The sequence below is a fragment of the Malaclemys terrapin genome, chromosome 23 (genome assembly GCF_027887155.1).
Source record: "Malaclemys terrapin pileata isolate rMalTer1 chromosome 23, rMalTer1.hap1, whole genome shotgun sequence".
Lineage (NCBI taxonomy): Eukaryota > Metazoa > Chordata > Testudines > Emydidae > Malaclemys > Malaclemys terrapin.
The window spans coordinates 5,870,801-5,898,244 of record NC_071527.1 but is presented as its reverse complement, the minus strand read 5'-3'; the positions used below and the strand labels follow the sequence as shown (position 1 = coordinate 5,898,244).

The window sequence follows — 27,444 nt, the reverse complement described above, 5'->3', positions numbered from 1 at the left end:
TCAATCCAGTGGACAAAAAGTGGCAGAATCAGAGCCCTCAGCTGCAGACAGGGGGAGGGAGAGCAGTCCTGGAAGGCTGAGAAGCAAAGAGGACTGCGGAGCAAGGAGCAAAGACCAAAATGTTAGCAAGACTCACCACAAGGGGGTGTAAAGCAGTAGTTCTCAAATTTTTGTACTGGTGACCCCTTTCACATAGCAAGCCGCTGAGTGCGATCCCCCTTATAAATTAAAAACACTTCTTAATATATTTAACACCATTAGAAACACTGGATGCAAAGCGGTGTTTGGGGTGGAGGTGGACAGCTCGTGACCCCCCATGTAATAATCTTGTGACCCCCCCTGAGGGGTCCCAACCCCCAGTTTGAGAACCCCTGGTGTAAAGGGAGCCATAAGAAATCCTAGATCAGGCAAGGGAAGAGTATCAGCAAAGGCGCCGATCTGATGATGGACTTTGAAGAGCAGAAGGCTGGGAATTCATAGATTCAGATTTTAAAGCCAGAAGGGACCAACCTGAACCTCCTGTCTGATCTTCTGCATGACACGGGCCAGAGAATTTCCAAACAAATGAGGATCTGGGTGCAGGAACATGCAATGGCCGCAGCAAAACCAAAGTGGTCCAAGTGATGGGACAAGTCAAGGAAGATCGCTGGGAATGCCGAGAGACTTGCTGTAAATATTTAAACAAGGACAACTCCTTTGAAAAAGGGCTGGAACTAAAGAAAAATAACATTGTTTTTTTTTTTTTAAATAAAAGGTAGAGTCTTTTCATGAGATGAATGTTCTTAAGATGGTGTCTGGGAAATCTGGAGACCATCACAGTGAGTGAAGAGGAACCTTCAAAGGTTCGTGGATCTCACTGAGCTACTCAGGATAGCTACTCAATCTGAACTGGCTCAGATCCAAACTCCGTGGCATCTATCAAGGCAAGAAGAAATCCACAGGATCCAAGCACAAAATGACAAGAAAGTTGAGAAGATCCAGGGGGATAAAATTAAAGGAGTTTCTTGGAGATTTAGAAGAAGATACGGGCAGGGAAAAACCCCAACTCTAGGAAACCTATGAAACAAGACTGCATAAGTAGAGAATGGTGCGGTCCTTAAACGTCAGCCTTTGATGACTACTGTCATGGCCACATGCTCTGGAGAAAACTGGAATTTGATCATGAAAACAACCACCGGAATCCAAGATTTTAACTGTCCAAAAACCCAACAAAACACCAGTTGCGTTGGGAACCAAAGTTCTGAAATGGAGAGTCTAGCGGAAACTTTGGAGGATGGATGAAATCACTAGCAGAAGGGACTCGAATTCCGATGGAAAGGGATACCGACGCTGTATCGAGCTGGTACCTGTTCGGTGAAAGACTGAGATCTGGATTTTGAGCGAGGGTATTCCCACATGCACATATGTATATCACTGTAATAGAGACAGATGTTTTTTAATGTCTGAGGCAAACTTAGCTTAGAGAACTATAAGATACAGTGTCAGTGTCAGTAGGATTTAATAGAGTAGCATGGTTAACTATATAGCTAGGGTAGAATAGGTTCATAGGTAGATACAAAGTAACTTGGGGATGAGAAGTTCTTCAGTGGAAACCCTGAACTCTGGAGGTTCAAATCCCGATCCAAACTATCCAAAGACTCATCTCCGGTTCAGAGTAGAGCCAGTTAGTTTAAGGCCGGGATGCTGAGTGAGGTGCCCAATTCCCATTGATTCCAATGAGAATCAGGCCCCTAACTCCCTTAAGCACCTACTGCCAATCCCAGCATCTGATGAGTGACTGCAGCAAAGGCTAGAATAGGTTTGGATTTGGTTTAAGCTGATTTGGCCTTATGTACATGCCTTGCTTTGAGCTACATTGCTCGCAAAGCGTTGCGTCCGCCCTGTACTGATATAAGTGTGTAACGGAGCATCCCAGGGTGCCGAGCTGCGGCTGGGCATTCTGGGAATCGATTGGGGGATACCTGCCGGTGACTAATGCAATTGTGGGACATGGGGTCAAACTCCCATGATCCTTCCTCCCGTAACCCATAATTAATCTGGTTCCCACTAACCATGCTCTGGGCAAAACTGAATTAAGCGTGTCCACATGGGATTGCACCATGTCAGTCTACGTATAGGCAGCCAACCCCCACCCCCACTCCATATTCCTCTAATTTCAAGGAGATATCTTGTGGAGGCCGGGTCTCCTTAGCAGGGGTGGAGCAGCAGAAGCCGGCCTGGTCTTTAATTAGAGGAAAACTAGGACAAGCGTAGTGGCATTTATATGCTAGGCACTTCTGCAGCATTTCGGGATCTCTCTCTCTCTCTTTTTTTTTTTAAAATGAGCAGTAGGTTACTCACATCAATGGTCTTCGAGAGCAATCGCCCGGCCACGGCTGGAGAAAGACGAGCCTCCATTTCCATTGCTCCCAGCCGGCAGCTGGGGTCAGTTTAAAACTCTCTTGTGGAGAGTTTGCTGCTGTTGTGAGCAGAGCAGTTGGCATGCCATTCAGTAACATCCATTGCACCATCCGGTGCCTGAGTCTTGCCCTAGAAGCTGGAATAAAAGTGCAGACAAAGGGCTGCTGGTAGATGTTGAATAACTTGTAGGATTTCAGTTCAATAAACTAGTGGCTACTGTTTTTTTCAATTAAAAACAAAACAAAACCTGTTCCATGGGGTCTGGTTTCATTCTTGTCTTTGCCTTAAATTCTAGTATTGCCAACCCTGAGTGATCAGAAATCATGAGCCCCTCCCCCCCCCATCGCCCCCAAAAAGCATCAGATTGGCCTACAAATCTCGAGATGTAAAAACCAATAATAAATTGTGGGTGTGCTTTTAATTTGCTGTCAAGGCGTATAGGGGTCCTGCTTTCCAGCTTTTCTCCACCACCACGAGGGCTAGACACTGACTTTTGAAATGGTCACTAGACAGGTCAGGATAACTGTGTTCCTCGTTGGGCGGCGGGGGGGGGGGTGTGTGTGTGAAAAATTCACCCCCCTGTGTGGCATAGTTAAGCCAACCTAAGTGTCTGTGTAGACAGCGGTAGGTCAATGGAAAGAATTCTCAGGGAGGTGGATTACGTACGCCAACGGGAGAACCCTCCCATCAGAGTAGGTAGTGTCTACACAACCGCTACAGCAGCGCAGCTGTAACATTTTAAGTGCAGACAAGAAGTTTGGGTTTTGCTTTCCCTGTTCTTCTGCATTATAGCTTCTGCGAGAGCCGCCACACAGGGGGATTGAACCAGGGACGCCAGCGCGAAAAGCCTGAGCCGCTCTGGAGTGAGCTAAACAGGTGCGAGTCCCTGTCTAGCTCTAATGGACACGTATCCTCTGTGGAGCAGAGACTGGATGAGATGTGCAACGCACTTCAGGGGGTTACAGTTATCTGCTGCCCTCGCATATTACAAATTCAAGCACCTTCCTCTTCTCTCCCAGAGAGGGGGGGATTTGAAGTTCAGCCCCTTTCTTCCTGTCCCTGTCACTCAGGGCTCTGGCCAGAACCTGCCGCAAAGAGCAGGGGGGCAGCAGGACTGGACTTAGTTAATGGAAAACATGTGCAAAGGGAGAAAAACAGGAAAGAGGGGGGAAAGAACCCCAATAACCAGCTCAATTCGCCATCACTGCACGTCTCGCCTCATGCCACACAGGAGCAGCACGGTACCAGCACACTCACCTGCACAGCGTTTGCAGTCTGGCGTCAAGGGCACGCCAGCTGCGGGCCAGCACAAGACGCAGTCCCCGGCTTTATTTTTATTGGCCGAGCAATGGCCCTAGTGATTTTGGTGGGAACCGGGCGAGCCCAATTGCCACTCACGTCAGGCCCACCAAGGGCCCCTTTGGTGCTGGAGGCTCTCTGCCCCCCCCCCTCCCCACCCACATATCTCACAGGCAGCTGTTTGCTAGAGGGTTTGGCAGCTGGCAGCACCTTGTCAGCCTCCCCCTGCAGGTGGGAGTAACTCACGAGGCTGCGTAGAGGTCCAGGCAGCCGTCGGTAATGGGGACCGGGGGTGGTTGCCTAGTGGTTTTCCCTCCCCCCACATGCTGTAAAAACGCCATGGCCCACCTGGGCCACAATACCTGGCTTTCTGCATCTAAAAGCCAGGGCTGGCATTAGGGGGTAGCAAGAAGGGCAACTGCTTGGGCCCATGGTCTAACACTGGCCCTGCTTGGCCCCCCCCCCCCCCAGGGGGCCCCGGTTGAAAACCACTGGCCTACAGGGCCCGCTCGAGGAAGTTTAGGAAGACGCTGGGGCTCCCAGGAACAGACATGCAATCGTTGCTGTTTCCCCCCAGCTCCTGGGGTCACCTTATTCCAAGCTCCCCGGCCCAATTAAGCCTTCACAGGCTGCAGATCTGGTTTAGCTGCTTCCCGCCATGAGACAGCCTTAAAAGCGAGCGTGACACTTCAAAACCTGCTGTAATCTGCCGGCGCGACAGGCCACAAAAGCCAGGCGTGCCGCGCCTGGCTCAGATCAGTGGCGTCCGACCGGTGCCCCTAGAAAATCTGTATTTGATTAGGAATTTCAAATGTTTGCCCCAATCTGGAGCCTGGGATTTGTAAAGAGGTGATTGAATCATGCCGTGGAGGGGGAGCTAAGGGGCCTGCTGCTTCACCTGCAGCACCTCTGGAGGTTGCGCTGGGAGACATTAACAGACCTGTGACATTAACAGAATGAATGCAATGCCATGGGCAACGCTATGGGCCCAGGCAGGCCCCCACTGTTACTGCTCTGTCTGTGGGGCAGGGGGAGGAGCAATAGAAAAGCAGAGACCAGTCGTGTCAATCCAATAAACAGGGTCTGGTTGGTGATAATTGGATGTGTTTTATTAGCTTAAAAGCTGGATTGGCCGGTGGCTTTCCGGGTCACAGCTGATTGGGAGGCCAAAACCGCAGCTCGTTTGGTCAGTAAAATGTCGCATCCCACCCTGGCAGACAGTGCAGCTACGTCCCCGGCTAGCGGCAGGGCCACATACACAACCCTGCTGGCGGCAGACCAGGGATTTGGAGCAATCAATTTTTTGAATTGTTCCGCTCCGGCTCCGCTCCAGCTCCGGGCAAAAACCTACTGGTCCGTGCTTCAGCTCCGGGCTCTGCTCCAAAGCTGTGCGGCAGATGCCGGCCCATTTAGCATCAGGATACTGGATCCCAGCCCCGATGATGACCCCACTAGGGGGTGTCGTGGTGCTGCCCCATAACCCTCCTTTGTTACTGCCGCACCGCAGACCCACGCATGCAAGAGGAAAGACGAACAACTGGGCCAATTTTCACGCTGGGTCTGGTTCCTTTGCTCTTCACCCCTCTCCTCTGCCTCTCAGCCATCTCTCCAGGCGGCAGCAGCTCGGGAAGGCGTTGAGCGTACCAACCAGTCCAGCCTTGTAGTTGATTTTTTTTTTTTTAAGTGCCAGGAATATTATCTCATGCAGTCTTTCTATTTAAGTCCGTGTGGCCTGCTGCTTTAAATCAGCCATTTAGAAGAGAAGCTGATTTAACCCTCACTCAGAGTGTGAGCTGCTGCCTTCGAGAGGTAGCAGGCAGGTTACATGCGCACATAACAGCCTTGGCTGAGTGAAGATGCTCTTTTAGTTCAGGCAGTACAGGCCCACGCTTCAAGCTCCCGAAGTCCCAGGTTCAATTCCCCCGCCATCCACTAGCACGAGACGGTCTTTAGCTCCGCCACTCTCGCTTCTCTCCCAAAGAAGACAACAATCCCTGAGGATAGGAAGTAAGTCAAGAAATAATACAAGAGAAGGGGGAAAAACATCTTTACAATGCCCAGCTTTCTGGAGCCTACTGTGATATAAATACCACCACCAGTTGGAGATATGTTCCCTGGAGGTTTGGGCTAGCGCACGGTCTTTACATCTGTGACGCTGTTTCCGCAGTCCAAGGTATGTCACAGGCCGGAGTAGCCCTGCAGAGATACAATAGTAACAATTCTTTAGATGTTTAAATATTCAGCCTGCAGCTATAATTAGTAACAATCTGGAATTTGTCATTTTCCACGAGACCCTCCTGTTTGCTTGGCAGGATTTTGACATGTATTCTTCAGCCACATCTTTAGTATAAGCGTCAGCGACGTCTAGTTAAGGTTGCCTGATGCGTCTCATTATAAGAACCAGTTTTCAATTGCTTATAACTTTGCCAAACTTAAACCTTGCGAGCTGAAATTTCCCGTGCTGCTAAGATGAGCCAATGGTTACTTACCCTCACTGTTCAAAAAACCTGTGCCTTATTTCTAGTCTGAATTTGTTTCGCTTCAACTTCCAGCCACTGGCTCCTGTTATATAGTTGTCTGCTCGATTGAATAGCCGGCTATTGTCAAATTTTGTTCCCCGTGTAGGTACAGACTGTAATCAATCTCTTTGTCAAGCTAACGAGATTGAGCTCCTTGAGTTTTCATGTTTTCGAAACCTTTAAGTATTCTCATAGCTCGTCTCTGAACCAGCTCCAATTTATCAACAGCCATCTTGAGCTGTGGACAGCGGAATTGGACCCGGGATTCCAGCAGCACGCACCAGAGGGTTGACAACTTTGTAATATTTAAAAACCAGACACTCCAGCAGGAGTGTTGGAACCAGGGCCGGCTCCAGCATTTCTGCCGCCCCAAGCAAAAAAAAAAAGCCGCGATCGGCGGCGGCAGTTCAGAGGCAGGTCCTTCGCTTCTAGAGGGAGTGAGGGACCTGCCGTCCCCGAATTGCCGCAGGTGCCGCCCCTCTCCCTTGGCCGCCCCAAGCACCTGCTTGTTAAGCTGGTGCCTGGAGCTGGCCCTGGCTGGAACCCCCCGGCCCCTTCCCCCGGACGTCCCACCCCTGCCCCGCCTCTTCCCCCAAGGCCCTGCCCCCATTCACTCCTCTTCCCCCAGCCCCCCTCCCCTCGCTGCTTTTCCCCTCTCCTCTCCCTCAGCCTGGGTCACCTGCAGAGCGGAGGCTGGGAGCAACAGCTGCCCAACACTGGTAGGAGGTGGCCCCAGGTGAGTAGGGGCTGGCGCAGGTCCCTGCCCGCAGTAACTGGACTTTAGGTGTCCGGTCAGTAACTCTGACCGGACACTGTCAGGCCCCCTTTTTGACTGGACTTTCCGGTTGAAAACCAGACACCTGGCCACCCTATCGCACCAGTGCCAAACACAGAGGTAAAACACCACGACTGTTCCTACTCAAGATTCCCCTGTTTATGCATCCAAGGATTGTATTACCCCTTTTGGTCACAGCATTGCATCAGGAGCGCATTATCCACCACAATCCCCAAAGCCTTTTCCGAATCACTGCTTCCCGGGAATGAGTCCCCCATCTATGGCCAACAGTCTTTGTTCACAGAGGTATACATTTACATGTAGCCCTATTATAATGCACATTGTTTGCTTGCATTCAGCTTACCAAGAGATCCAGCTCGCTCTGTACCAGTAACCTGTCCCCTTCATTATTTACCACTCCCCGCAGTGTGTGTGTCATCTGCAAATATAACCAGTGATGCTTTTATGTTTTCTTCCAAGGCATTGGTAAAAATGTGACACAGCTTAGGCCAAGACTTGATCCCTGCAGGACGCCACTGGAAACAGACCCAGTTGATGATGATGATTCCCTGTTTACAGCTACATTTGCAGACGGATCAATTACCCAGTGTTTAATCCATGTAATGTGGGCCGTGGTCATTCTAGTTTTTTTAATCAAAATGTCGTGCAATACCAACTCAGACGCCTTCCAGAGGTCTAAGTCTATTACATCAACACTGTTACCTTCATCAATCAAATGTGTAACCTCACCAAAAATATACAACACGTTAGTTTGACAGGATCTATTTTCCATAAATCCATGTTGATGGGCATTAATTATATGACCCTCCTTTAACTCTCTGTTAATCAAATCCCATATCAACCACTCCATTATCTCTATTTCAGGGACTCCCTGCAACACCCATCTTCACATCCTCCCCCAGGCCAGGGGCTCTAAGCATCTCTCATGACACCCCCATGCCAGGGGATCTGTGTGCCCCTTATTTCCCCCTCTCCTCCATGCCAGGGGCTCTGGGTTAATGGGTGTCCCCCATGAACCCCCCCTGCCAGGGACTCTGTGCCCCCCATCTCTCCCTCCCCCCTGGCAGGAGCTCGGTATAGCCCCCATTTCCCCTTTCTCTACACACCAGGGTCTCTGTATGACCCCCATTAGCTCCGCCCCCCCATGCCAAAGCTTCTCTGTCCCCCCACCTCCACCTGGGCGCTGTCCACACATTTTACCCTGGATCAAGGCTCAACAACCGCTGCGGTAGTTGCCCTTTCCCCCCCACGCCCTCCCAGTCCTTACGTATTGGTGCTCCCCGGCCACGCGCTCCCCCCACCGTGCACTGTTCTCGCACGGCGCCGCCTTCTCCGAAACCCCGTCTTCTCCCGGTCGGGGCGCCTCCCCCGCCTGCTCCCCCTCCAGTCGGTGCGTGCGGCGGTGCCGGCTCAGCGTGGCGCTCTGGCTGAAGATGCGGCCGCACTGGGGGCAGGCGAAGGGCTTCTCGCCGGTGTGGACGCGGCAGTGGGCGGCCAGGTGGGGGCGCTGGCTGAAGCGCTTGCCGCACTGGGGGCAGGGGTAGGGCCGCTCGCCGGTGTGGGTGCGCTGGTGCAGGATGGCGGCGGAGCTCTTGCCGAAGGCCTTGCCGCACTGCTCGCAGCGGTAGGGCCGTTCGCGGGTGTGGGTGCGCTGGTGCTTGAGGAGGTTGGAGCTCTGGCTGAAGGCCTTGCCGCAGGCCGGGCAGCGGTAGGGCCGCTCGCCGGTGTGGGTGCGCTGGTGGCGGATCAGGGTGGAGCTCTCCCCAAACCCTTTGCCGCACTGGGCGCACCGGAAAGGCTTGTGGCCCAGGTGGCCCCTGCGGTGTTTGAGGAGGTTGGAGGTCTGGCTAAAGCTCTGCCCGCACTCGGGGCACTGGTGGGGCCGCTGGCCCCCGTGGGTCTGCCGGTGGGTGCGCAGGTGCTGGCTCTGGGAGAAGCTCTTCCCGCACTGGGTGCAGAGGAAGGGACGCTCGCCCGTGTGGACCCGCTGGTGGGCCAGGAGGTGCTGGCTCTGGGCAAAGGCCTTGCCGCATTCAACGCACCGGTAGGGCTTCTGACCCAGGTGGGTGCGACGGTGACGCAGCAAGTTCGAGCTCAGGCTGAAGGTTTTCCCGCAGTCGGCGCAGGCGCCGGGACGCCGGGATGCCGGTGGGTCTAGGAGATCCCGTTCAGTGGGGTTTTCCCCGGCCCCACACAAGCTCTGCTGGGAGATGTCCCCTCCAGGTCTCCTGGTGGTGACATCTTGGAGATCCCGCTCTGTGGAGTTTTCCATGGCCCCCCGCAGACTCTGCTGGGTGACATCCCCTCGGGGTCGCCTGGCCCCCAGTGGGGTGGTGGAGGTAAGGTGATCTTGCTCCACGGGGTTTCCCCCTGCCCCAGGCTGGATCTGCTGCGAGACGTCCCCTCCAGTTCTCTCTGCTGACGCCCTGTGCGACTCCGCTTTCCCAGCGCCCTCCTGCTGCGGGGTGTCCTCTTCAGTTTGGCTCAGGATCTGGTGATCTGCTGGCATGAAAAGGAGACTCCAGACATGGCTACATTGCTCTTTAAAGTACTGACGTGTTCCCTGATACTACAATCCCCTTCCCCCACTCCTGATGACCCCAGGGTAACTTCCCCACCCCAGCCTACCTAAGGTATTTACTATGGTCCCCATCACCTCTGTATCTGAGCACCTCACGCTCTTTAATGCATTTATCCTCACAACCCCCGGTGAGGCAGGCAGCGCTATTACCCCATTGTACAGATGGGGAAACTGAGGCACAGAGACTAAGCGTATATCTACACGGCAATTAAAGACCCATGGCACAGCTGTGGCTGCCAGGGTCAGCTGACTCGGGCTTGTGGGGCTCAGGCTGTGAGGCTAAAAACTGCAGTGTAGATGGTTAGACTTGGGTTGGTTGCAGCCCGAGTCTGAATCCCCAGAAGGAGGTTGGATCTCGGTGCCCAGACTCCAGTCTGAGACCGAACCTCTACACTACAATTTTTAGCGCTGCAGCCTGAGCCCAGCAAGCCCGAGTCAATTGACCCAGGCTCTGACACTCGGTGGCGTGGATATTTTATTGCCAAGGTACATTTACTCTGCAATGTAATCTTGGGCTCAACCCCCACTTCCATCTACACACAATTCTGTCTGACTCAGGCCTGGGCCTCAGGACCCCACTGGGGGATGGGTTTGAGCCTGTGGGTCCAGCTGGGACTCGGGCCCAAACTCCATCGTTTCGCAGTGAGGATGCAGCTAGACCCTCAGACCCTGAGTCAGCCAATCCTATCCCACAATCTCACAGGAATCCCAAGAGTAGCCAATCAACTCCCAGGAAATGGAAGCAATCCCCCGGTTCAAATACAGCAGCTTGGCGTTGAACCCTTCCATTTTATTCTGACCCCTGAGCGGCAAACGCCATGAACCGCCTCCTCCGTTTGCAATAGCCACCAAGCAAAAGAAATGCTTTGCCGAGCGCGCCGCTCCCAGGAGCACAGCCAGATTTTGGAAAAGCTCTGGTGCGAGGCACGCAAACAGTTGGGTTTTAGTAAGAGCACCAGGAATGCCCACGCCCACCAGGAGATAGCGAAGAACGGAGTCACTGGACCGGAGACCACTGCCTTTCTCCGCTAGATTAAAGAGACCTTTAGTATCCAGCATTTTCTCCCTGGGATGGGACTTTGTGCACTGTAATCAAGTCACGTCTGGATCTGCTGTTTGTTAAGCTAAACAGACCAGCTCTATCAGTCTCTCCCAGTAAAGCATTTTATCCAGTCCCCAAATCATTTTTGTGACTTTTCTCTGCACCCTCTCCAATCGTCCAAAGTCTGTTTAAAATGTGGACACTAGCACTGAATGCAGTATTCCAATACCAGTCTCCCCAATGCCGTATACCCAGGTAAATTTACCTCCCTGCCTACTCCCTACTCCGAAGCAATTTTTCCAGTCCTCAAATCACTGTTACTTGTGAACTTCCTGCAAATACTCAGACAAGCATTCACTATTCACAGTGGGTGAAATTCACTGCAATGCAGAGTCTCACTCAAGACCCATTGAACTACAAGGGCTGAAGGGGGAATTAAGTAGTCCGTAGACCCAGTGCTGGCCCCCTCGCACACACGAAAGCTCCAGAAAAGCGAATGATTGTAGATCAAGCCTAATCGCCACTTGGGATCCTCCAGAAATAATCCAAACACTTTCCGCCCCCCTCTAGTTCTGATTATTCATTACCTTTGCAGGCACCTCTTTGATTCAGCCATTCGCTGGGGTCTGGGAGAATTGAGACACGGGGTTCTTTCCTGCATTCCATGCGAGAGATGGTGTCAGGATTAGGATATCACAACCTGCAAAGGAGGGTGGGAGAAAATAGGAGGTGCTGTGACTTGTTAAATAGCTGCAGAGCAGTGGCTTATTTATTTAGACCGAAAATAATAAAGACGTCTATTGAAGGCGGAGCTGGCTGACAAAATGGATTTTTTGGTTCTCTGGCCATTCTAAACAATAAATAAATTCCGTTTTGGTTGAACACTTTTTTCAAAATGTTCGACAAACTTGAAAATACAATCACTGCAGGTTGAACAAAGTGGGGGTTTTTTCAAGCACTTTTTAATGTTTTTGATTGCCTGAATAAAATTCAAGAAAACGTTGATAAATTGAAACCTTTTGTTTTGAAAAGGTCAAAAGGAAATGTTTTGATTTTTTCTGAATTTTTTTTAGGTGGGTTTTTTTTTTTTTTTTTTTTGACAGAAACAATTTGGCAAAATCGACACCAAATTGTGAAAAGTTTTGGTGCCGCCAATTCTGCATTTTTCACCAGAAATTGGCTGAAAAATTCACCCAACTCTACCAGAAGTAGATAATATAATTAATTGTATAATAAAAACAGTTAAATGAAAACCTCACCAGTGTTTAAATAATCCATTCTACAGAAACTGGGCCAGCCAGCCACCTTCCCCCTTTGTCATCCAGATCTATCCACTGGCTCTCAGCCTTTGTTATACTGCAACCCACCTTACCACCGCCACCATCTAGCCATAACAGATGGTCATGAGTCTCTCTGTTCTGATTGCGTCCCTTCTGGGGTTGAGCACAGCTGCTGCTCCATAAGGAGCAGTCAGTCCATGAGCAGTTGCTCCAGGGTGCATATAGCCCTAATGGCAATGTATGATGTGTTTGGCTCTGTGAACGGTCCATAGAGGATAACTACCTGCTATTAATAACAATTAGCCGAGTTACACCTTCAGCTTGAGTGACTGCAGTTCAGTCCTATGATGCACATGATCATATGTTCAAATCCTGCTAATAAGCAAGGAGAGGAGTTGCTATAACAACATATTTGCCATGGCTACTTTTTGCACTTCTGGGAGGCAGCGTGGCCTAGTGGCTGGGTCCCAGGAGTCCTGTGTTCCACTCCCAGCCCTGCTACCGAACTGCTGTGCGGGACCTTAGGTAAGTCACTTCCCCGCTCGTGCCTCAGTTTCCCCTCCCACCCTTTGCCTGTCTTGTCTATTTAGGAGGTGCTCTCTTTGGGACCAGGAGTGTCTCCCGGGACCCTGAGCTCGGGGCGGTATTGTAATACACAATTATTTCTGCCTACATCCTTTTTCACCAGGATCCTGCAGTTTCTGCAACACCTTCCACCGGAGCATCTCAAAGTGTTTACCAATCCTGCCCCACTGATCCCACACCACCACCCAGTGTGAGGGCGACGTTACCATCCCTGCGTGGCTGGTGGGGAAACTGAGGCACGGAAAGACTGGATGGAAGGAACGACAGGGCTGAAAACTGCACAGCCCGCCCCCACGTGTTCTCTCTTCTTCAGACAGCTGGCCCTCCTCCTATATCCTTCCCCCAGCTGCCACCCGGGCGCCTGATCTCGTTTCTCTCTGGCTGCTTCCTCCAGGCAGCAGTCCTCCCTTCTTCCTTTGCTTTTCCCCTCCTCTAGGGCTGCCTTCCCCCTGGATCGGATCCTCTCCGCCACACTCACCGCTCCTGCTGGGGGATGCTTCAGTGTCTTGGGCTCTCCGGGCAGAGGGGCGTCCAGCGGCAGATCCAGGGGGATCCAGGCAGCAGGGGCGTCCAGCAGCAGAGCTCAGGCACCACCAGGATTCAGGCAACAGGAAGGTCCTTGCTGCATTAAATCCCCTCCTGCCCTGCACTACATTTCCTCATCCCCACCGGGAGAGCTGGAGGATCTGAGACCTCTGTGGGTTTAATCCTTTAGAAGGGTGAAAACCCCTCTAGGGCGAAACTGACCACCCCATGCAGTGGCCAGTGCACCTGTCCCATCCTTCTGCACCTCACCCCTAGAACAGGTGGGGTGGTGAGGGAACTGGGGGACATACCATGGCCCGATTGGATGATCTAATGGCCCCTGCTACCTTTTAAGCTATGAAATCTGGGAGAAGGAGGTCAGGGTCTATGCCAGCCTCCCAACCCAGGCACCTGTTTCCGTTTGCCAGTCCGAAACTTTAAAAGCATAGACACAGGAAGCTAAAGGGAAAGCCCTTCACCTGCAGCAAGGGAGATTTAGGCTAAATATCAGGGAAAACGGTCTGAGTATAAGCGGCGATTTTGGAACTCTTATTATTCTCCTTCAAGCAACATATTTTTTCCTGAAACCCGACTGTGAAAAACCCAAATATTGTTACATTTTTTTACCCACAATCTTTCCTTTATTGGCATTTTGATGGGATTTGTATGGCATTATCAGCTCCTGCAATTTTGTCCCAGGCATCGTGATATTTGGTGGTTTTCTTAAAGCCCCAGCTCCTGGAGTCCTGTTATTATGAGAGACTCTCTGCTTTTTTTTTTTTTTTTTTTAAGGTACGTTTCTAGTCCTGAGGGTTGCGGAGAAATGCTGGAAAACAAGATGCCTAAAATTAAAAGTTATGCATCCGAAGAAGTGGGCTGTAGTCCACGAAAGCTTATACTCTAATAAATTTGTTAGTCTCTAAGGTGCCACAAGTACTCCTGTTCTTCTTTTTGCGGATACAGACTGACACGGCTGCTACTCTGAAAGATGCCTAAAGGCTCTGAATCCAGGAGGCAAATAAAAGAACCTGCACACACACACACACAAAAAGTAATCTTGTGATTTTTCAGGCCTGAACCATGATTTTTGAACACGTGGATTTGGCAGTGCTGATTTCACAAACAGAGGCTTATCCTGTGCTTAAAGTGATCTGAAAAGAGGGTGGGAAGTTTTAGCAGGACCTACGAGAAGCTGACTGGTCAGACAGTGCCTAAAGCGTGCCCCTTAGTGACCTGATTTGGGGTCTGTGACCCCTGGCAAACTCTCCCCTACCCACACAGATACCTTAACCACTGTGTTTAACGCTCCTGTGAAGCAGAACCCTCTACTTCAAGCTTGAAAGGAAGGATGGCGTGGTGGTTAGAGTAGTAGCTTAGGCCCGGGAAGACCTGCGATCAATTCCCCACTCTGCCATAGACGCCCTGTGTGACCTTGAGCAAGTCCCTTAGCCTCTCTGTGCCTCCATTTCCCCATCTGTAAAACAGCAACAATAGCCATGCATTCCAGAGGGGGTGGGAAGATCATTGCAGATTGTGCCGTGCCCCGATACTATGCTGATGGGGGCCAATACCAATACCTGAGTTAGAAACTGATCTCACAAGCCCTTATGCGTGTGCTTAACTTTGTGACAATGAGTTGCGGTATTAAACTCGACCACAGTTCGGCTGCTGGTTTGCTGAGCAGCGTTGTCTCCTTGCATTCCCTCATCTGGTGTCTCTTGTCTTAATACTTAGATGGGCAGAGACCATCTTTTTGTTCTGTGTTTGTACAGCGCCTTGCACAGTGGGGTCGTGGCCCACGACTGGGCCTTCTACGCACTACCGTAATACACCTAATAAATAATGTACAGTGCCCAGCATAATGTGGCCTTGGTTCCTGACCAGGACTCCTAGGTGCTGCCATAATACACCTAATAGCTAGTGCAGGGGGATCCTGGCCCATGACTGGGGCTCCTACACACTATGGGAATACAAATAATAAAAAAGAACAAATCAATAAAAAGAAGTTCTTTGCAGGTTGAGGGCCTTAATTATCCCATTGCCACCACCTGCACCATAATATATTTCTAGGATAAAGTGTTTAAAGCATTCTTTTATTTGCACATGGAAATTATTAGGTCAGATTTAGAGCCATCTTTTAAAAAAATCCCCAGTGTTTTGAGTGGTGTTGTTTTTTTTCTGGTGGGAAAAGTGTTTTACCTCCACTCCCTCGCCGCTAACAACCCCCGGCCCCACCTTCGCTAAACCTTCCCTAAGAAATTCCCCCTTGGGCCAACCCCTGCCCTGGCAAAGGTGTGTGCACATTCTGAGCAACCGGAATAGGGAGTTTCAGTGGAAACAGGCAGGAGTTTTAACGCCGGGGGTTGCTTCATGATCCAGTTATGATGCAAGCGGCTCTTGAGATTCATGCACCACCTTAGGAGCGCCCCATATCCGATTTATCCCACCGTAAATCGTCCATTCCCCCAACCAGTGACTTCAGGGATCTAACCACAGAATGCAGGTAGAGCGGCCAGACCCAGCGAGCACAGCCAGCACAGCCGGGGGGATTGGATAAAGGAGGGACCTTCCTGTTCCCATCCACCCATTTAATCCTGCTGTCTGCGCCTAGCTGCTGGGAGCTCCCGGATCCCCATCCCCAGTGGAGACACCCTGAACCAATTGCTTTCCCCAGCTGGAGCGGTGAGTTGGGCAGGTGCAGGGAAAGGCAGCCCCCGGGGAGGGGCAGAAACCAACAACAGAGGCGAGGCATGGCTGGGATTGGAGTGAAAGGGGGGGGGACTGGAGCCAAGAAAGGGGACCCGGAGCCTGGCGCGTTGCTGGGGATGGAGAGAGGGGACGATCCGGGCAGCGGTGCGGTGGATGGAGATCCCCCGGCTCCCCAGCCTACCTGCTGAGCGCATGGGAATCCAGGCCCCCTGGGTTTGAGATCAGTGGGTGGCTGATGTCACCTGCGACCAACCAGGCCCAGCCGCACCTTGTTGGGGATGAGTCACCGGAGCGTTGTTCTCCTTGCTGCCTTACAGACCTTGCAATCAGTTACTGCAGGCGGAAGAAATTCTTTGGTCTTATAAAACTCAAGAGTGATTGTTAAATGCGTTGCGGTAACGCCTAGCGGGCCCAACTGAGCAGGGCTGGATGGGCAGCCCCTGCCCCAAAGAGCCCTAAACAGACCAAGGGTGGAGGGGAAATCGAGGCACGGGGGGGTGTGACTTGCCCAAGGTCAAGCAGGAGGTCAGTGGCAGGGAGGGGAATAGAGCCTGTATCTCCAGTGTCTTGGATGCCGGTTGTATGTGAGTGCAAAGCCCTGGCTGCTTGTAAGTGACCTGAAAAGGGCTTAAAATATATGGGCTGGTGGTACTTTATTTTAATTGCTCCTATCGTGCATAAAGGTGGCCTGAGGAACAGCAGGGTTGCATTCTCAGCTCTGCCGTTGGCCTGCTGAGTGACCTTGGGCAACTCACTTCATTGCTCCATGCCTCAGTTTCCCCACCTGTCAATGGGGAATCTCTCTTTTGTAGAGTGCTTTGAAATCTACTGATGTAACGAGCTAAGTATTCTTATGGCAAGGGTATGTGGTAACCAGCGAACTGTGTTCCTCTGAAAATCTGGCCCTTAGCGTTGGTGCCGATCCATCTTGAAAATGAATGTGACTTTCAGAAGGAATCCTTCACAGGTGCTACGTTGAGCCGGCTGACTTTTTTATTTATTTATTTATTATCATCAGAACTTAAAAAAAAAAACTTTTTAGGACTGAAATGTAAATTTTCACTGCCAAAAATGAATTTTGGTCGAACATTTCTGGCTCTTCATTGTGAGAGAGGAGAGAAAGGAAGGAAAACAAAAAAACAGGAATTGGCCATTTTTTTGGTAAAATATTTGGATTTTGAAAACTGAATTCCCTTCCCCGCAACCAGATTTCCCCCCTCCCCCCAAAATACAGCTTTTGAACCAAAACTATTGTCGGAAAGTTTGGAGGAAAAAACAGAAGTATTAGAAATCTCCTGCCCAAACCTTTTCCAACCGCCTCTGGTTCTGAGTCTGCTTGAGACTAGTTTTAAAAGCCTGACCTGAACCAAGAACGTTGAGTCCTTTTTAAAACCGAACTGACCCAAACCTGATACTCCCCCTCCCCCCCCTCCCCCCCCCCCAAAAAAAACCCTATGTCAGCACTGCTGCTCCCTCATCCCTGGAGCTAGTGGGAGCTTCCCATTCCTCTTGCCCAGCGCCCACCATCTGTCTGCGGTGGCAGCCAGCCCGGGGAGGGTAGTCCGCACGCTCCCTCTGCAGTGCTCAGCAAGGTGGTGTCGGCCGGCAGGAGTGGGGCACACGGCCACTGCCGTGTCAACCCCACCAGCAGAAGGAGGTGACCAGAGATGACCTGACCCCAAGAGGGTAGGGTTGTTTTTAGAGACATCCTGAACCTGACACTTTTCCCATCAGGTTGAGTCAGGCTGCAGATCTCTAGCGCTCAGCGTTCGACTCCAACCTGAGACAGCGAGAGCTGCAGGTAACATCATGGCAACACTGAAACCTTCCCAGTCATTTCTGTATCAAGCCCATAAATCCTGGATCTTCGCATGTTGTGTGTCTCAGAAAACAACTGCAGTGCAAATTTCTGCCCCAAAGTGCTAAGTACGAATGCTCCCAAAAATAAATAATTAAGGAGTACTTTCTTTTTTCCTAGTGGGAAAAGTACCTTATTGTCCCTTCTCATCCTCTTCACAAATGCCTGAACTGGCTTTGCTAAACTGTTCCTAAAAAAATTAATTGGACCTGGATGATTTCAGCTTAAAGGTCTGAGCAACTGGAAAATGGTGCTTATCATGCAAACACATAAGCCTGGTCTACACAGTTTTTGTACCAATACAATTATGTCTGTCTATTTAAGGTACTTATCTGGTTCCCATTACTACTGTGTCTGAGTAATATAATTACACCGATCGAATCCCAAGTGAGAATGCAGTTATAGGGGTATGGAACAGCTGCCATAGGGGAAGAGATTAATAAGACTTTACACTCACATACAATCAGGATCCCAGGCAACGGAGATGCATGCTCTATTCCTCTCCCTGCCAGTGACTGAGATTAATAAGACTGGGACTTTTCAGCTTGGAAAAGAGATGGCTAAGGGTGGATATGATAGAGGTCTGTAAAATCAAGACTGCTGTGGAGAAAGTAAATAAGGAAGTGTTATTTACTCCTTCTCATAAACACAAGAACTAGGGGTCATCAAATGAAATTAATAGGCAGCAGGTTTAAAACAAACAAAAGGAAGTATTTTTTTTCCACACGGTGCACAGTCAACCTGTGGAACTCCTTGCCAGAGGATGTTGTGACAGGCAAGACTATAACAGGGTTCAAAAAAGATCTAGATAAGTTCATGGAGGATAGGTCCACCAATGGTTATTAGCCAGGATGGGCAGGGATGGTGTGCCTAGCCTCCATTTGCCAGAAGCAGGGAATGGGCACCAGGGGATGGATCACTTGATTTACCTGTTCTGTTCATTCCCTTTGGGGCACCTGGCATTGGCCACTGTTGGAAGACAGGATACTGGGCTAGATGGACCTTTGGTCTGACCCAGTATTGCCGTTCTTATGTTCTTATACAGGTATAAAGCTGTCTTATACAGGTATGACGTATTCCCCATCCCACTTAGGAATAGCTGTACCTGTATAACTGCATCCACCCTAGGTAGGCTGTACCTCTTTAACAATACCGGCATAAAGCAGTAGAACTTTTGTGTGTGGACAAGTTAGATTTTCAGATGACCTCAGCGCCAGAGTAAGGAGCCAGTTTTACAAAAGAACTCGGTGCACCCAGTGCTTAGCTCTTCTGAAAATCTGATCCTTGTTTAGGATCATAAAGTGAATCTGAGCATTTCGAAAATCTGGCTTTTGTCGCTCAAGTCTGGTCTACGCTTAAAAGTTATATTAGCATACCTATGAAAGAACCATACCCCGACCAACCGAGCTAAACGCCAAAAGTAGACGCAGCTCTGTTGGCAGAAGAAGACTTGTCAGCTACTGTCATTCAGGGAGGTGCTGTTCCTACACTGTGGCAGAAAAACTTCCATCGGGCCTAGTCTATACCTCAAAGTTAGGTCAACCTAGCTAAATCTCTCAGGGATGTGGACAAAATTCACACGGCTGAGAGCCGTAGTTAAGCCGACCTAAGTCCTGGTGTAGATACTGCTAGGTGGATTGAAGAATTCTTCCCTAGACCTAGCTACTGCCTCTCGAGGGGATGGATTAACTACAATGATGGGACACACCTATTCCATAGCTGTAGCAAGTGTCTCTGCCACAGCCACATAGCTGCAGCTACCCGGGTGTAGTGCTTGTAGTGTAGACACAACCTCTGTGTAGACTCCATAGTGTAGTCAGAGCCTAACTCAGCATATGTGCAACCTGACTTTAAGGTGGGAGGAGGCTGAGAAGCACCCCAACCCAGAAAGTTGCAACCCAACACCCCAACTGCTTTCACTGTCAAAAATTTCTCCGTAGTGATTTAAGATAAGAGTGTTAGACACCTGACCCGTGGGCCGGGCCAGGCTAGCCTGATGTGTTTATGTTCATGTGAGACATGTTACAGATCTCAGCTTTTGTGTTAACCACAAACATTAAGTTTCTAGCTCTCATGAGTGTGAAGATAAATTTTTGGTCTTGAACAAAGTGTAACCCAATGTAGCGATGTCTGCAGACAGCCTGAAACATTGGCTCTGAAGAGTGTGACCCTCCCATCTTCCATTCATAACATTTGGGTGTTAACACTGGTGCCTAATGATGACTCATTTAAAATGTCAACGTTAACACTTCATTGCTGAGTATTAGACTAGCTGGGATGTGAAAGGGGGGTGGGGTTAAACCTAGAGGGAGGATTGAGATTTGCTGCAGAAAGGAAGATCCAGAGGGAAGAAAGCAGTGAGACAGGGAAAGGAGAGAAAGAAAAAGAGGAAGGACGATGGAGAAGGAAGAGAAGCAAAAGGTAGAATAGCAGCAGAGGGAGCAGATTTCTCCCACTCATGTGACTGTAAAACACTGAGCACTTTATAGTGACCGCTGAGTTGGGCCATATCACAAGCTTTGTGCAAACGTCCCATGGGTGTCACTGGGAGGTAGATCCGGAGCTTTTGTTCTCCTTGTCTCATGACACATAAACAAGGGGACACTTAATAAGATGAAAGATGGATGGATTTCGGACTAAGCAGAGGAAATACTCTCCCCACATGCCACCTCGTTAGCCTGCAGAACTCATCGCCACAAGAAATTAGCAAGATGCCAAAAGGGCTGGAACATTTCTGTGACTAAGAAGAGTTCACTATTGAAATTGTGGAGAGGATATTAAACCCAGAGCTTAATCAGAGGCCAGGAAGAGACCTAAAATTGGGGGGCAGGTTATCCCACATACACCTTCCTCTGGGGCATCTGGCACCGGCCACTGTCCGAGATTAGGACACTGGGCTAGATGGTCTGATTCAGCCTGGCAATTCCTAGGGAGCTGGGCTGGGGTTGGGAGGCGGGTGCATAGATCTATACGGCCAAGCCCATAAGTTAGGGATGGAGATTTTTTTCAGAGGAGTTGGGGAGCGCTTGGTGGGAGCTGGGGAACCTGGGAGCTGGGGGCAGGGGGGGCGGTGGGTGGGAGTTGGGGGCCAGTGGGGGGGAGTTGGGGGGGGGGGGCGAGTCATTGTGAGCTGGGGGCTAGTGGGGGGTGAGAGATGAGGGAAGCTGGGTCCTTAATGCCCATTTGTGTCTTGGAAAAATCCCCTGGTAAATATGGCTTCAGCCTCCTGCACTGTGACACTCCCCCCCCCCCCCCCCCCCCCCCCCCCGGGGCCGCGGAGCGGAACCTGACCCCCCCCCCCCCCCCGTGGCCGCGGAGCGGAGCCTGACCCCTCCCCCCACCATAGAGCCGCGGCTCCGCCCGTTCCTAGAGCTCTCCAGGAAATGCGGGGGGGGAGCGGGTGGCCGCGCAGGGACCTTCCTGTTCCCAGCAGCCCCCGCACCTGCCTGCGCCCGAGCCCGGCTGCGCTGGAGACCCCGGGCCGAGCGGTGAGCGGGCGGGGGGGGGGCTGGGGAGCCGGGGGGGGGGGGGGGCCGATCCGGGCAGCCAGCGGGGAGCGATCCGAGCAGGTGGAGGGCAAGGGGGGGTCCTGATCCGGGCAGCTGGGGGCTGATCCTGGCACCTCGGGGGGGGGGGGGCGAGATCCGGGATGACGGGGGGGCTGATCCGGGCAGCTGGGAGGTGATGGGGGGGGGGGGAGGGCTGATCCTGGCACCTCGGGGGGGGGGGCGAGATCCGGGCAGCTGGAGGGTGATGGGGGGCTGATCCTGGCACCTGGGGGGGGCGAGATCCGGGGTGATGGGGGGCTGATCCTGGCACCTCGGGGGGGGGCCGCAAAATCCGGGCAGCTGGGGGATGATGGGGGGGGGGGGGCCCTGATCCTGGCCCCTCGGGGGGGGCGAGATCCGGGTGATGGGGGGGGGGTCCCTGATCCTAGCCCCTGATCCTGGCCCCTCGGGGGGGGGGCGAGATCCGGCCAGCTGGAGGGTGGGTAATGGGGGGGCCCTGATCCTGGCAGCTGGGGGGGGGGAAGAGTGATCCGGGGGTGGGTGTGATCCCTGGCTGCCTGGCCCGCTCCCCAGCCTGCCCCCTGAGCACCGATGGGACTCGTGGCCCCCGCCCCCTGAGTTTGAGAGCAGTGGGTGGCTAACGTCAGCTGGGACCTGCCTGCCAGGCGGTGATTCACTGCCGCTCTGTTCTCCTTTACGAACTTTGCCATCAGTTACCGGAGGGGAAGAAATTGTTCCGTTGGGTGCACAACTGTCAGCAATTGCAACACTCCGGGTGAGCCTTTGGTTTCACAGTCTCTAAAAACCAGGCTCCTTTCCTCCCTCAAACCCAGGAGATCTGTCCCAAGTGACATTGCTCTTTACCAGGATTGTCCCCGCCACCTCCCAGCTGAAATTGTAACCATAAAGCTGCCAGGAACAGGTATATTTCAGCCTTGAGGCATTTCCTTACAGTACAAAGGACAGGCCGGCGGAGCATAGGGAGATGTGATCTCAGTTGGGGAGGAGGGCTCTCTGGGCACGCCAGCAGTGCAAACCAGAACAGCAGAAAACTAAAGCATTAGTTCTGTTTAAAACAAAAATTGTGACTTTGTAAGAATTTTTTCTACTTTTTTAATAATTTTTTTTAAAAGCTCTGAAAACAGGCCCCATTTCCTGAAGGACTGATCCACCCCCACATACCACTTCCCTTGTAAGAACTTAATATTGGTATCGCAGTAGAACCTAGGAGCTGTAGTCACAAATCAGGACCGCATTGCACTAGGCACTGTACAAACAGGGATGGTCCCTGCCCTAGAGACTGTTTCGGATTATTTTGTCCCCCCTCCCTCTCCCCGGATGCGTTAGAACATAAGAATGGCCGTACGTTAGTGGGATTTTCTTTTTTTCAGGTTGAATCTTCAGTTTAAAAGACAACTTGTGTTGGTACAACAACAAATGGGGAGAAACTAGCCAGGAATAACTTCTGGCTGGAGATCCGAAGAAGGTTTCTAACCGTCAGAGGAGGGAGGTTCTGGAATTGCCCCTCCATGACTCCTAGCAGGAGGCTAACACCTTAACTAGCTTAAAGCTGGAGCGTGATACATTTATGAACAGGATTGTGTGACTGGGCTGCCTGCCGTATCAAGGGACTGGCCTGTGTGACTCAGGAGGTTCCTTCCAGTCTTGTGTTCCAAAGAGAAGTGACTAGATCTAACCTTACTAAAAAAGCCTCATGTCAGAATATTCTCCTACCCCCTGGAAAGAGCTGGACTCCCAAAGACCGAGGCCCCTCAAAAGCAGTAGCTGCTTTGTGGAAGATGTTGACTTCAGTTCTTAGGAGCAGGGAGTGAAAAGTCTGGGCTGGATTTTCTCCCACCAGTTTTCTGCTGTTGTGTATCTAGAGACTTCAGTGCAGTCCCTCCTGACTCACCTCATGTAGATGACTAAGAGAGGAAGCGTGGCTAGCGTACTAGCCTGGGTCTCCAGAGATCGGGGTTCAGTGCCTTGCTCTGCCACAGACTTCCTGTCTGACCCCCCTCAAGCCAGTCACTTAGCTGCTACATGCCTCAGTTTTCCCATCTGTAAAATGGGGCTAAGGACAGTGTGACCTCGTTTGCAAAGCCCATTGAGCTATATAAGAGCTAAGTATTCTCTTCCTATGCCACAGTTGCAATGAGACTAATGCTTCCCTACCCCAGAGGGGTGTGATAAGGATGTAAGCTGCTGTACTGCCGATGACCAGGTAATCATAAGAGTTCTTACTTGCTTTGCTTTCTCCATTAGGTCTTCAAGTGCATCCAGCCACAGCAACACTGTGCAGAGAGAGGGGGGCTGCAGGGGCAAGCTGGGAAAATAGCCTTTGGATTGCCAAGGTGCTGCCTGCATAGGAAACCACGACCCACACATCTCGGAGTGCAGGTAACGGTGCAGAGATGTCCGTGTGCCCTTTACAGCACATGCCTGTTAGAGGAACCCTGGCAGGGCCCGAAGGGGAGTGTCAGGCTGGGCTAAAACAAATGGCAATTGGGGTGTCTGAATCCCCTAGGCAGCTCTGGGGAGCAATTGCAGCCTTGGCACCTCGATTGCTTGGGCGGTGGTGCTCTACCTGTGGCTAGCAATGCCTGCGTCTTAGAACAGGGATGGTGCAGCACTGGGAACTAGGCACACAGGGCTGGGTTTTCGGGGGCTCGGCCCTCAAAAGTGAGGCTGGGTTTTCCAAAAGCGTTCCCGGGCTCTGAAAATGATGGTGCCTAAACGGGAGCTGAGCTAGCCCATGGTGCGGTTAGTTAGTCTGTGTCTCACTAGCCCGTGTGATACGCTTTGCCCGGGCTCCTTCCCGAAGGGCTGGATGTTTCCTAGACTTCTGCTGAAGCGGTTCTATAAAGCATTAACCTGAGCTCTCAGGAGAAGCTCTTGGAAGAGCTGGATTTGCACTGGGGTTCAATCATAGCCCTTCTAAGGGAGCCTGGCACTCTGGAGATCTGGGCTCAGTTCCCTGCTTTGCCACTGACCTTGGGCAAAGTCACTTAGGGCCAGATTTTTCCAGGAAACCTGATGGCTAAGAAGTGCCTTAGCTGGTCAGTGCCCACCTCCCATTCACAGCAATCTGATGGCTGCAAGGCAGAGTCGAAATAGGATGCAGATTTTCAATATGGGAGGGTAGTGAGCTCCTGGATCAGCTTCATCAGGGATGGTGGTGTCTCCATCGGTTGCTCTCTAAATCAAGACTCAGGTGTCCTCTAACTCACCTGCTGGTCGGGCTCAGGGCAGGACTCGCTAGCTGAGGTTTTTCTGTCCTGTGCTCTGTAGGAGATCAGGTTGTGAGATCACAGTGGTCCCTCCTGGCCTTACTGCTTAACCCATCTTGCGTCAGATTCAATGGCTGCATGTGTGGGGAACGGGCTCTGTAGGGTGACGCTGCTGTGGGGCAGAGAGTTAATGGGCTGTGTTCTCTTCTCTCTCCCATTAGCAAGATTCCTGACTCCTCACTTCTCCTTCCCCCTCCCCCAAATGGAGCAAGAAGAGCCATGCGTGGTGGAGCTCCATGACTCTGATGACCCTGATATCGTTAGAAGAGTCTACATAGGTGAGGATGGACGCGAAGCCAGGAGCCACCGATCGGTGAAGTGTGGGTGGAGGGAGCAGAGACCCAAGGGGTGAAGAGGACTCTTAGTTCCATCTGTCCTAGCCTAGTGCTCCTCGTGTTATGGATGATACTTGTCTGGCCCCATTCGCATTGTATCTAAGCACCTTCCAGTTGTCACTGGAGGTATCCTCACACATCCCTCTGAGGCAGGGCTGGGCATCTCCATTGTTCAGAGGGGAACTGAGGCCCAGGGTCACCACACAGGAAGGCTGTGGCAGAGCAAGGACTCGAACCCCCTGAGTCTGCCAAGTCCTAGGCTAGTGGCCTGACCACTGGGCCGTTCTTCCCACATGGATGCAGGTGTCACTCATGGCTCCCTGCCAATTCAGTGAGACTCCTGAGAGGCCCCTCCCTCCCCTCAGAGCGACCTGCTGTTTCACTTACCAAGTGGCTTTGATTTGAAGGGAAGAGGGTGCCTGGGGGTTACTGAGTGCAGGGTCCTCAGCAGGCTGGTGCCTCAAGGAGCCACCTTCAGGGTGAACCCCGGGTCCCTTGGGTGGCTTTAATTCCTCCATTATACTGCTAACGTCCAAAGGGTGTCCTAGCCCCATCCCTCCGTGCCCTCCCCTTGGGATTTTTCCTCCTCCTGTCCTCCCTGCATGTGGCAAAGCTTGGCATCGCTTTGTGCAGATCCCTCTCTCTGGTGAGTGCCCCATCCCACCTGCTATGGGTGGGGGTTCGGCTGTGCTGCTGGCTGAGGAGGGGGTCCCTGTGTGCTCCAGGGTGCAAGGCAGCTGGGCTTCTTCCCCCCCCCCCCCCCCATGCCCATTCTCTTCCATACAGTGTCCTGGAACAGGGTGGGTGGGGGGGAAAAGGGAAGGCTCCCATGTCTCATAGGTCCTGGGCTGTAAATACACCTCCAGCCAAAGGCGTCCCCATCCACTTCTCATGGGGTCTGTGGGTCACTCTTGTCACCTCAGCCTAGCTCATGAGGGAGTGGGGCTGAGGGGAAGCTTGGGGCCTCTCCTGGGAGGGGCGGGGTTTGAAATGAGAACTGCCGTCTCTCCCACCCTGAGGACTATGGGGGAGACTTTCGAAGCTGCCTGGAGAATCCAAATACCCGGTTGCTGTGAATTTTAATGGCAACGGGACCTCTGATCCCTTGGGCTGCTCTGCAGCGCTCAGCCCTGGCTTCCAGACGGAGCCCCAGGGCTGTGCATTTGTGCCAACCCCGGCTCCGCTTTGCTTTCCAGCTGACGATGGCATCGTGAGCGAGAGCGAGGAGGAGCTTCAGCACGAGATCATCCAGACCGTCATCCCTCATAGCCCGCTGGCCAAGAAGCCCAAGAAGAAGGCTTCCCAGAGAGCCGACGGGAACAGCGGCAGAGCCCGGGGGCCGGAGAGCCCAGCAGGGCCGCCCCCTGACTATGGCAGCGAGTTGGTGGAGTTGGCTGGCGGGCAGGAGGAAGAGGGGGGGATGGTGGTGCGGCACCGCGGTGCTGCCGGCCGGCAACGGCCCTTCATCTGTAACGAGTGCGGCAAGAGCTTCAGCCACTGGTCGAAGCTGCTGCGGCACCAGCGGACTCACACCGGCGAGCGGCCCAGCACCTGCAGCGAGTGCGGCAAAAGCTTCAGCCAGAACTCGCACCTGGTGCAGCACCGGCGCACCCACACTGGCGAGAAGCCCTACCGCTGCGGCGACTGCGGCAAGAGCTTCAGCTGGAGCTCCAACCTCATCCAGCACCAGCGCATCCACACCGGCGAGAAGCCCTACCAGTGTGGGGAGTGCGGCAAGAGCTTCACCCAGAGCAAAAACCTCATCAAGCACCAGCGTACTCACTCGGGCGCCCGCCCCCACCGCTGCGCCGAGTGCGGCCGCGGCTTCACCCAGAGCACCAACCTCCTCAAGCACCAGCGGCTCCACGCTGCCCGCCAGAGCCAGGCCTGCCCCGAGTGCGGCCAGACCTTCCGTGAGAGCGCCGAGCTGGAGCGCCACCGGGCCGAAGCCCATGGGCACGAGCCCTACATCTGCGTGGAATGCGGAGAGAGCTTTGCCAAGAGCGCCACGCTCAACCGGCACAAGAGGGTCCACAAGCCCCTTTTCGTGCGCTGAGCGACGGGTGCGGAGCGGGGCCGTGCCTGTCACATGACCATGTACGGCATCAAGATGCACTCAGTGGGGTTCGGCACGTGGCTGGCCACAGCGTTGCTGCCTGCAAAGCATGGCTATGCCTGTCACGTGACCAGCCCCAGCATCGCCGAACCTGGCTGTCCATGGTATTGATGTGTGCTGAGCGGGGCCCTCCACCGTATCGACGGATGTTGAGCATGCCCGTGGCCCGTCATGTGACCTTCCATGATCTCAATGAGCACTTAGCGTTGGCAAGTCACGTGGCTGTCTATGGCGTCACATGGCCATCCACTAGATTGGTGCGGGTTGCCCATGGCCGTCCACTCTATCAACGCTGTGGTCAAACCCTTGGAAAGCAGACCTCAAAAGACTCACAGGGGACAGAGCTTCAGATGTACATAAGGTGGGGGGCGGGGACCGGGGTGGGGTGGGGGGATGTTTAAGGTAGAAGCCATAATACTCAACAAGGCAACCACCCATCCTAGGGAAGCCAGCATCTAGGTGTAGGGGAGGGCATCCTCTCCTGGGGAATGACGTTAAAAGCTGGATTGCAGATGGGGAGGTGCCTCGGGTGTAGAATAAAATTCTGCTGTTTTGGGGGTGTAGATTCTGTGTGGCTCGGGCTCGTTGGGAAGGAAATGG

General features: G+C 52.5%; 2 protein-coding genes and 1 long non-coding RNA gene across 9 annotated transcripts; 2 read left to right on the top strand and 1 right to left on the bottom strand.

Annotated features, from left to right (window-relative positions):
* Positions 1-5,812: 5,812 nt before the first annotated feature.
* LOC128828083 (zinc finger protein OZF-like) lies at positions 5,813-11,332 on the bottom strand. Of its 3 annotated transcripts, none has more exons than XM_054012432.1 (4): positions 11,225-11,332; positions 8,282-9,516; positions 7,358-7,432; positions 5,813-5,895 (listed from the first exon to the last, which is right to left on the bottom strand). In XM_054012432.1, the coding sequence occupies exons 1-4, from the start codon at positions 11,301-11,303 to the stop codon at positions 5,878-5,880; spliced, it is 1,407 nt and encodes a 468-aa protein (XP_053868407.1). In that variant the 5' UTR covers positions 11,304-11,332; the 3' UTR covers positions 5,813-5,877. The 3 variants fall into 3 exon arrangements, with proteins under 3 accessions (XP_053868407.1, XP_053868408.1, XP_053868409.1); XM_054012433.1 differs by having other exon boundaries at positions 8,282-9,513; XM_054012434.1 differs by lacking the exon at positions 7,358-7,432.
* A 1,041-nt stretch (positions 11,333-12,373) lies between these two features.
* LOC128828086 (uncharacterized) lies at positions 12,374-13,954 on the top strand. Its single transcript, XR_008443156.1, has 2 exons — positions 12,374-12,442; positions 12,606-13,954. It is a non-coding gene; the product is annotated as an uncharacterized LOC128828086 (long non-coding RNA).
* Positions 13,955-15,601: 1,647 nt separating this feature from the next.
* On the top strand, positions 15,602-27,407 carry LOC128828084 (zinc finger protein 629-like). Of its 5 annotated transcripts, none has more exons than XM_054012439.1 (5): positions 15,602-15,709; positions 17,715-17,844; positions 23,369-23,503; positions 24,555-24,671; positions 25,925-27,407. In XM_054012439.1, exons 4-5 carry the CDS (start codon positions 24,596-24,598, stop codon positions 26,782-26,784), a joined length of 936 nt encoding a protein of 311 aa, XP_053868414.1. In that variant the 5' UTR covers positions 15,602-15,709; positions 17,715-17,844; positions 23,369-23,503; positions 24,555-24,595; the 3' UTR covers positions 26,785-27,407. The 5 variants fall into 5 exon arrangements, with proteins under 5 accessions (XP_053868414.1, XP_053868413.1, XP_053868412.1 ...); XM_054012435.1 differs by lacking the exons at positions 15,602-15,709; positions 17,715-17,844 and adding exons at positions 21,007-21,082; positions 21,817-21,878; XM_054012438.1 differs by lacking the exon at positions 17,715-17,844.
* The last annotated feature ends 37 nt before the right edge of the window (positions 27,408-27,444 follow it).

Bases quoted from the DNA above. Each gene is read 5' to 3' on its own strand.
- LOC128828084 (XM_054012438.1), top strand. From the start codon at position 24,596: ATGGAGCAAGAAGAGCCATGCGTGGTGGAGCTCCATGACTCTGATGAC. The intron at 24,672-25,924 runs GTGAGGATGGAC...TTTGCTTTCCAG, and splicing joins CGTTAGAAGAGTCTACATAG to CTGACGATGGCATCGTGAGC.
- LOC128828083 (XM_054012432.1), bottom strand. From the start codon at position 11,303: ATGGAATGCAGGAAAGAACCCCGTGTCTCAATTCTCCCAGACCCCAGC. The intron at 9,517-11,224 runs GTAATGAATAAT...TTTTCATGCCAG, and splicing joins TCAAAGAGGTGCCTGCAAAG to CAGATCACCAGATCCTGAGC. The intron at 7,433-8,281 runs GTAAGGACTGGG...TTATATTTGCAG, and splicing joins TGGCCGGGGAGCACCAATAC to ATGACACACACACTGCGGGG.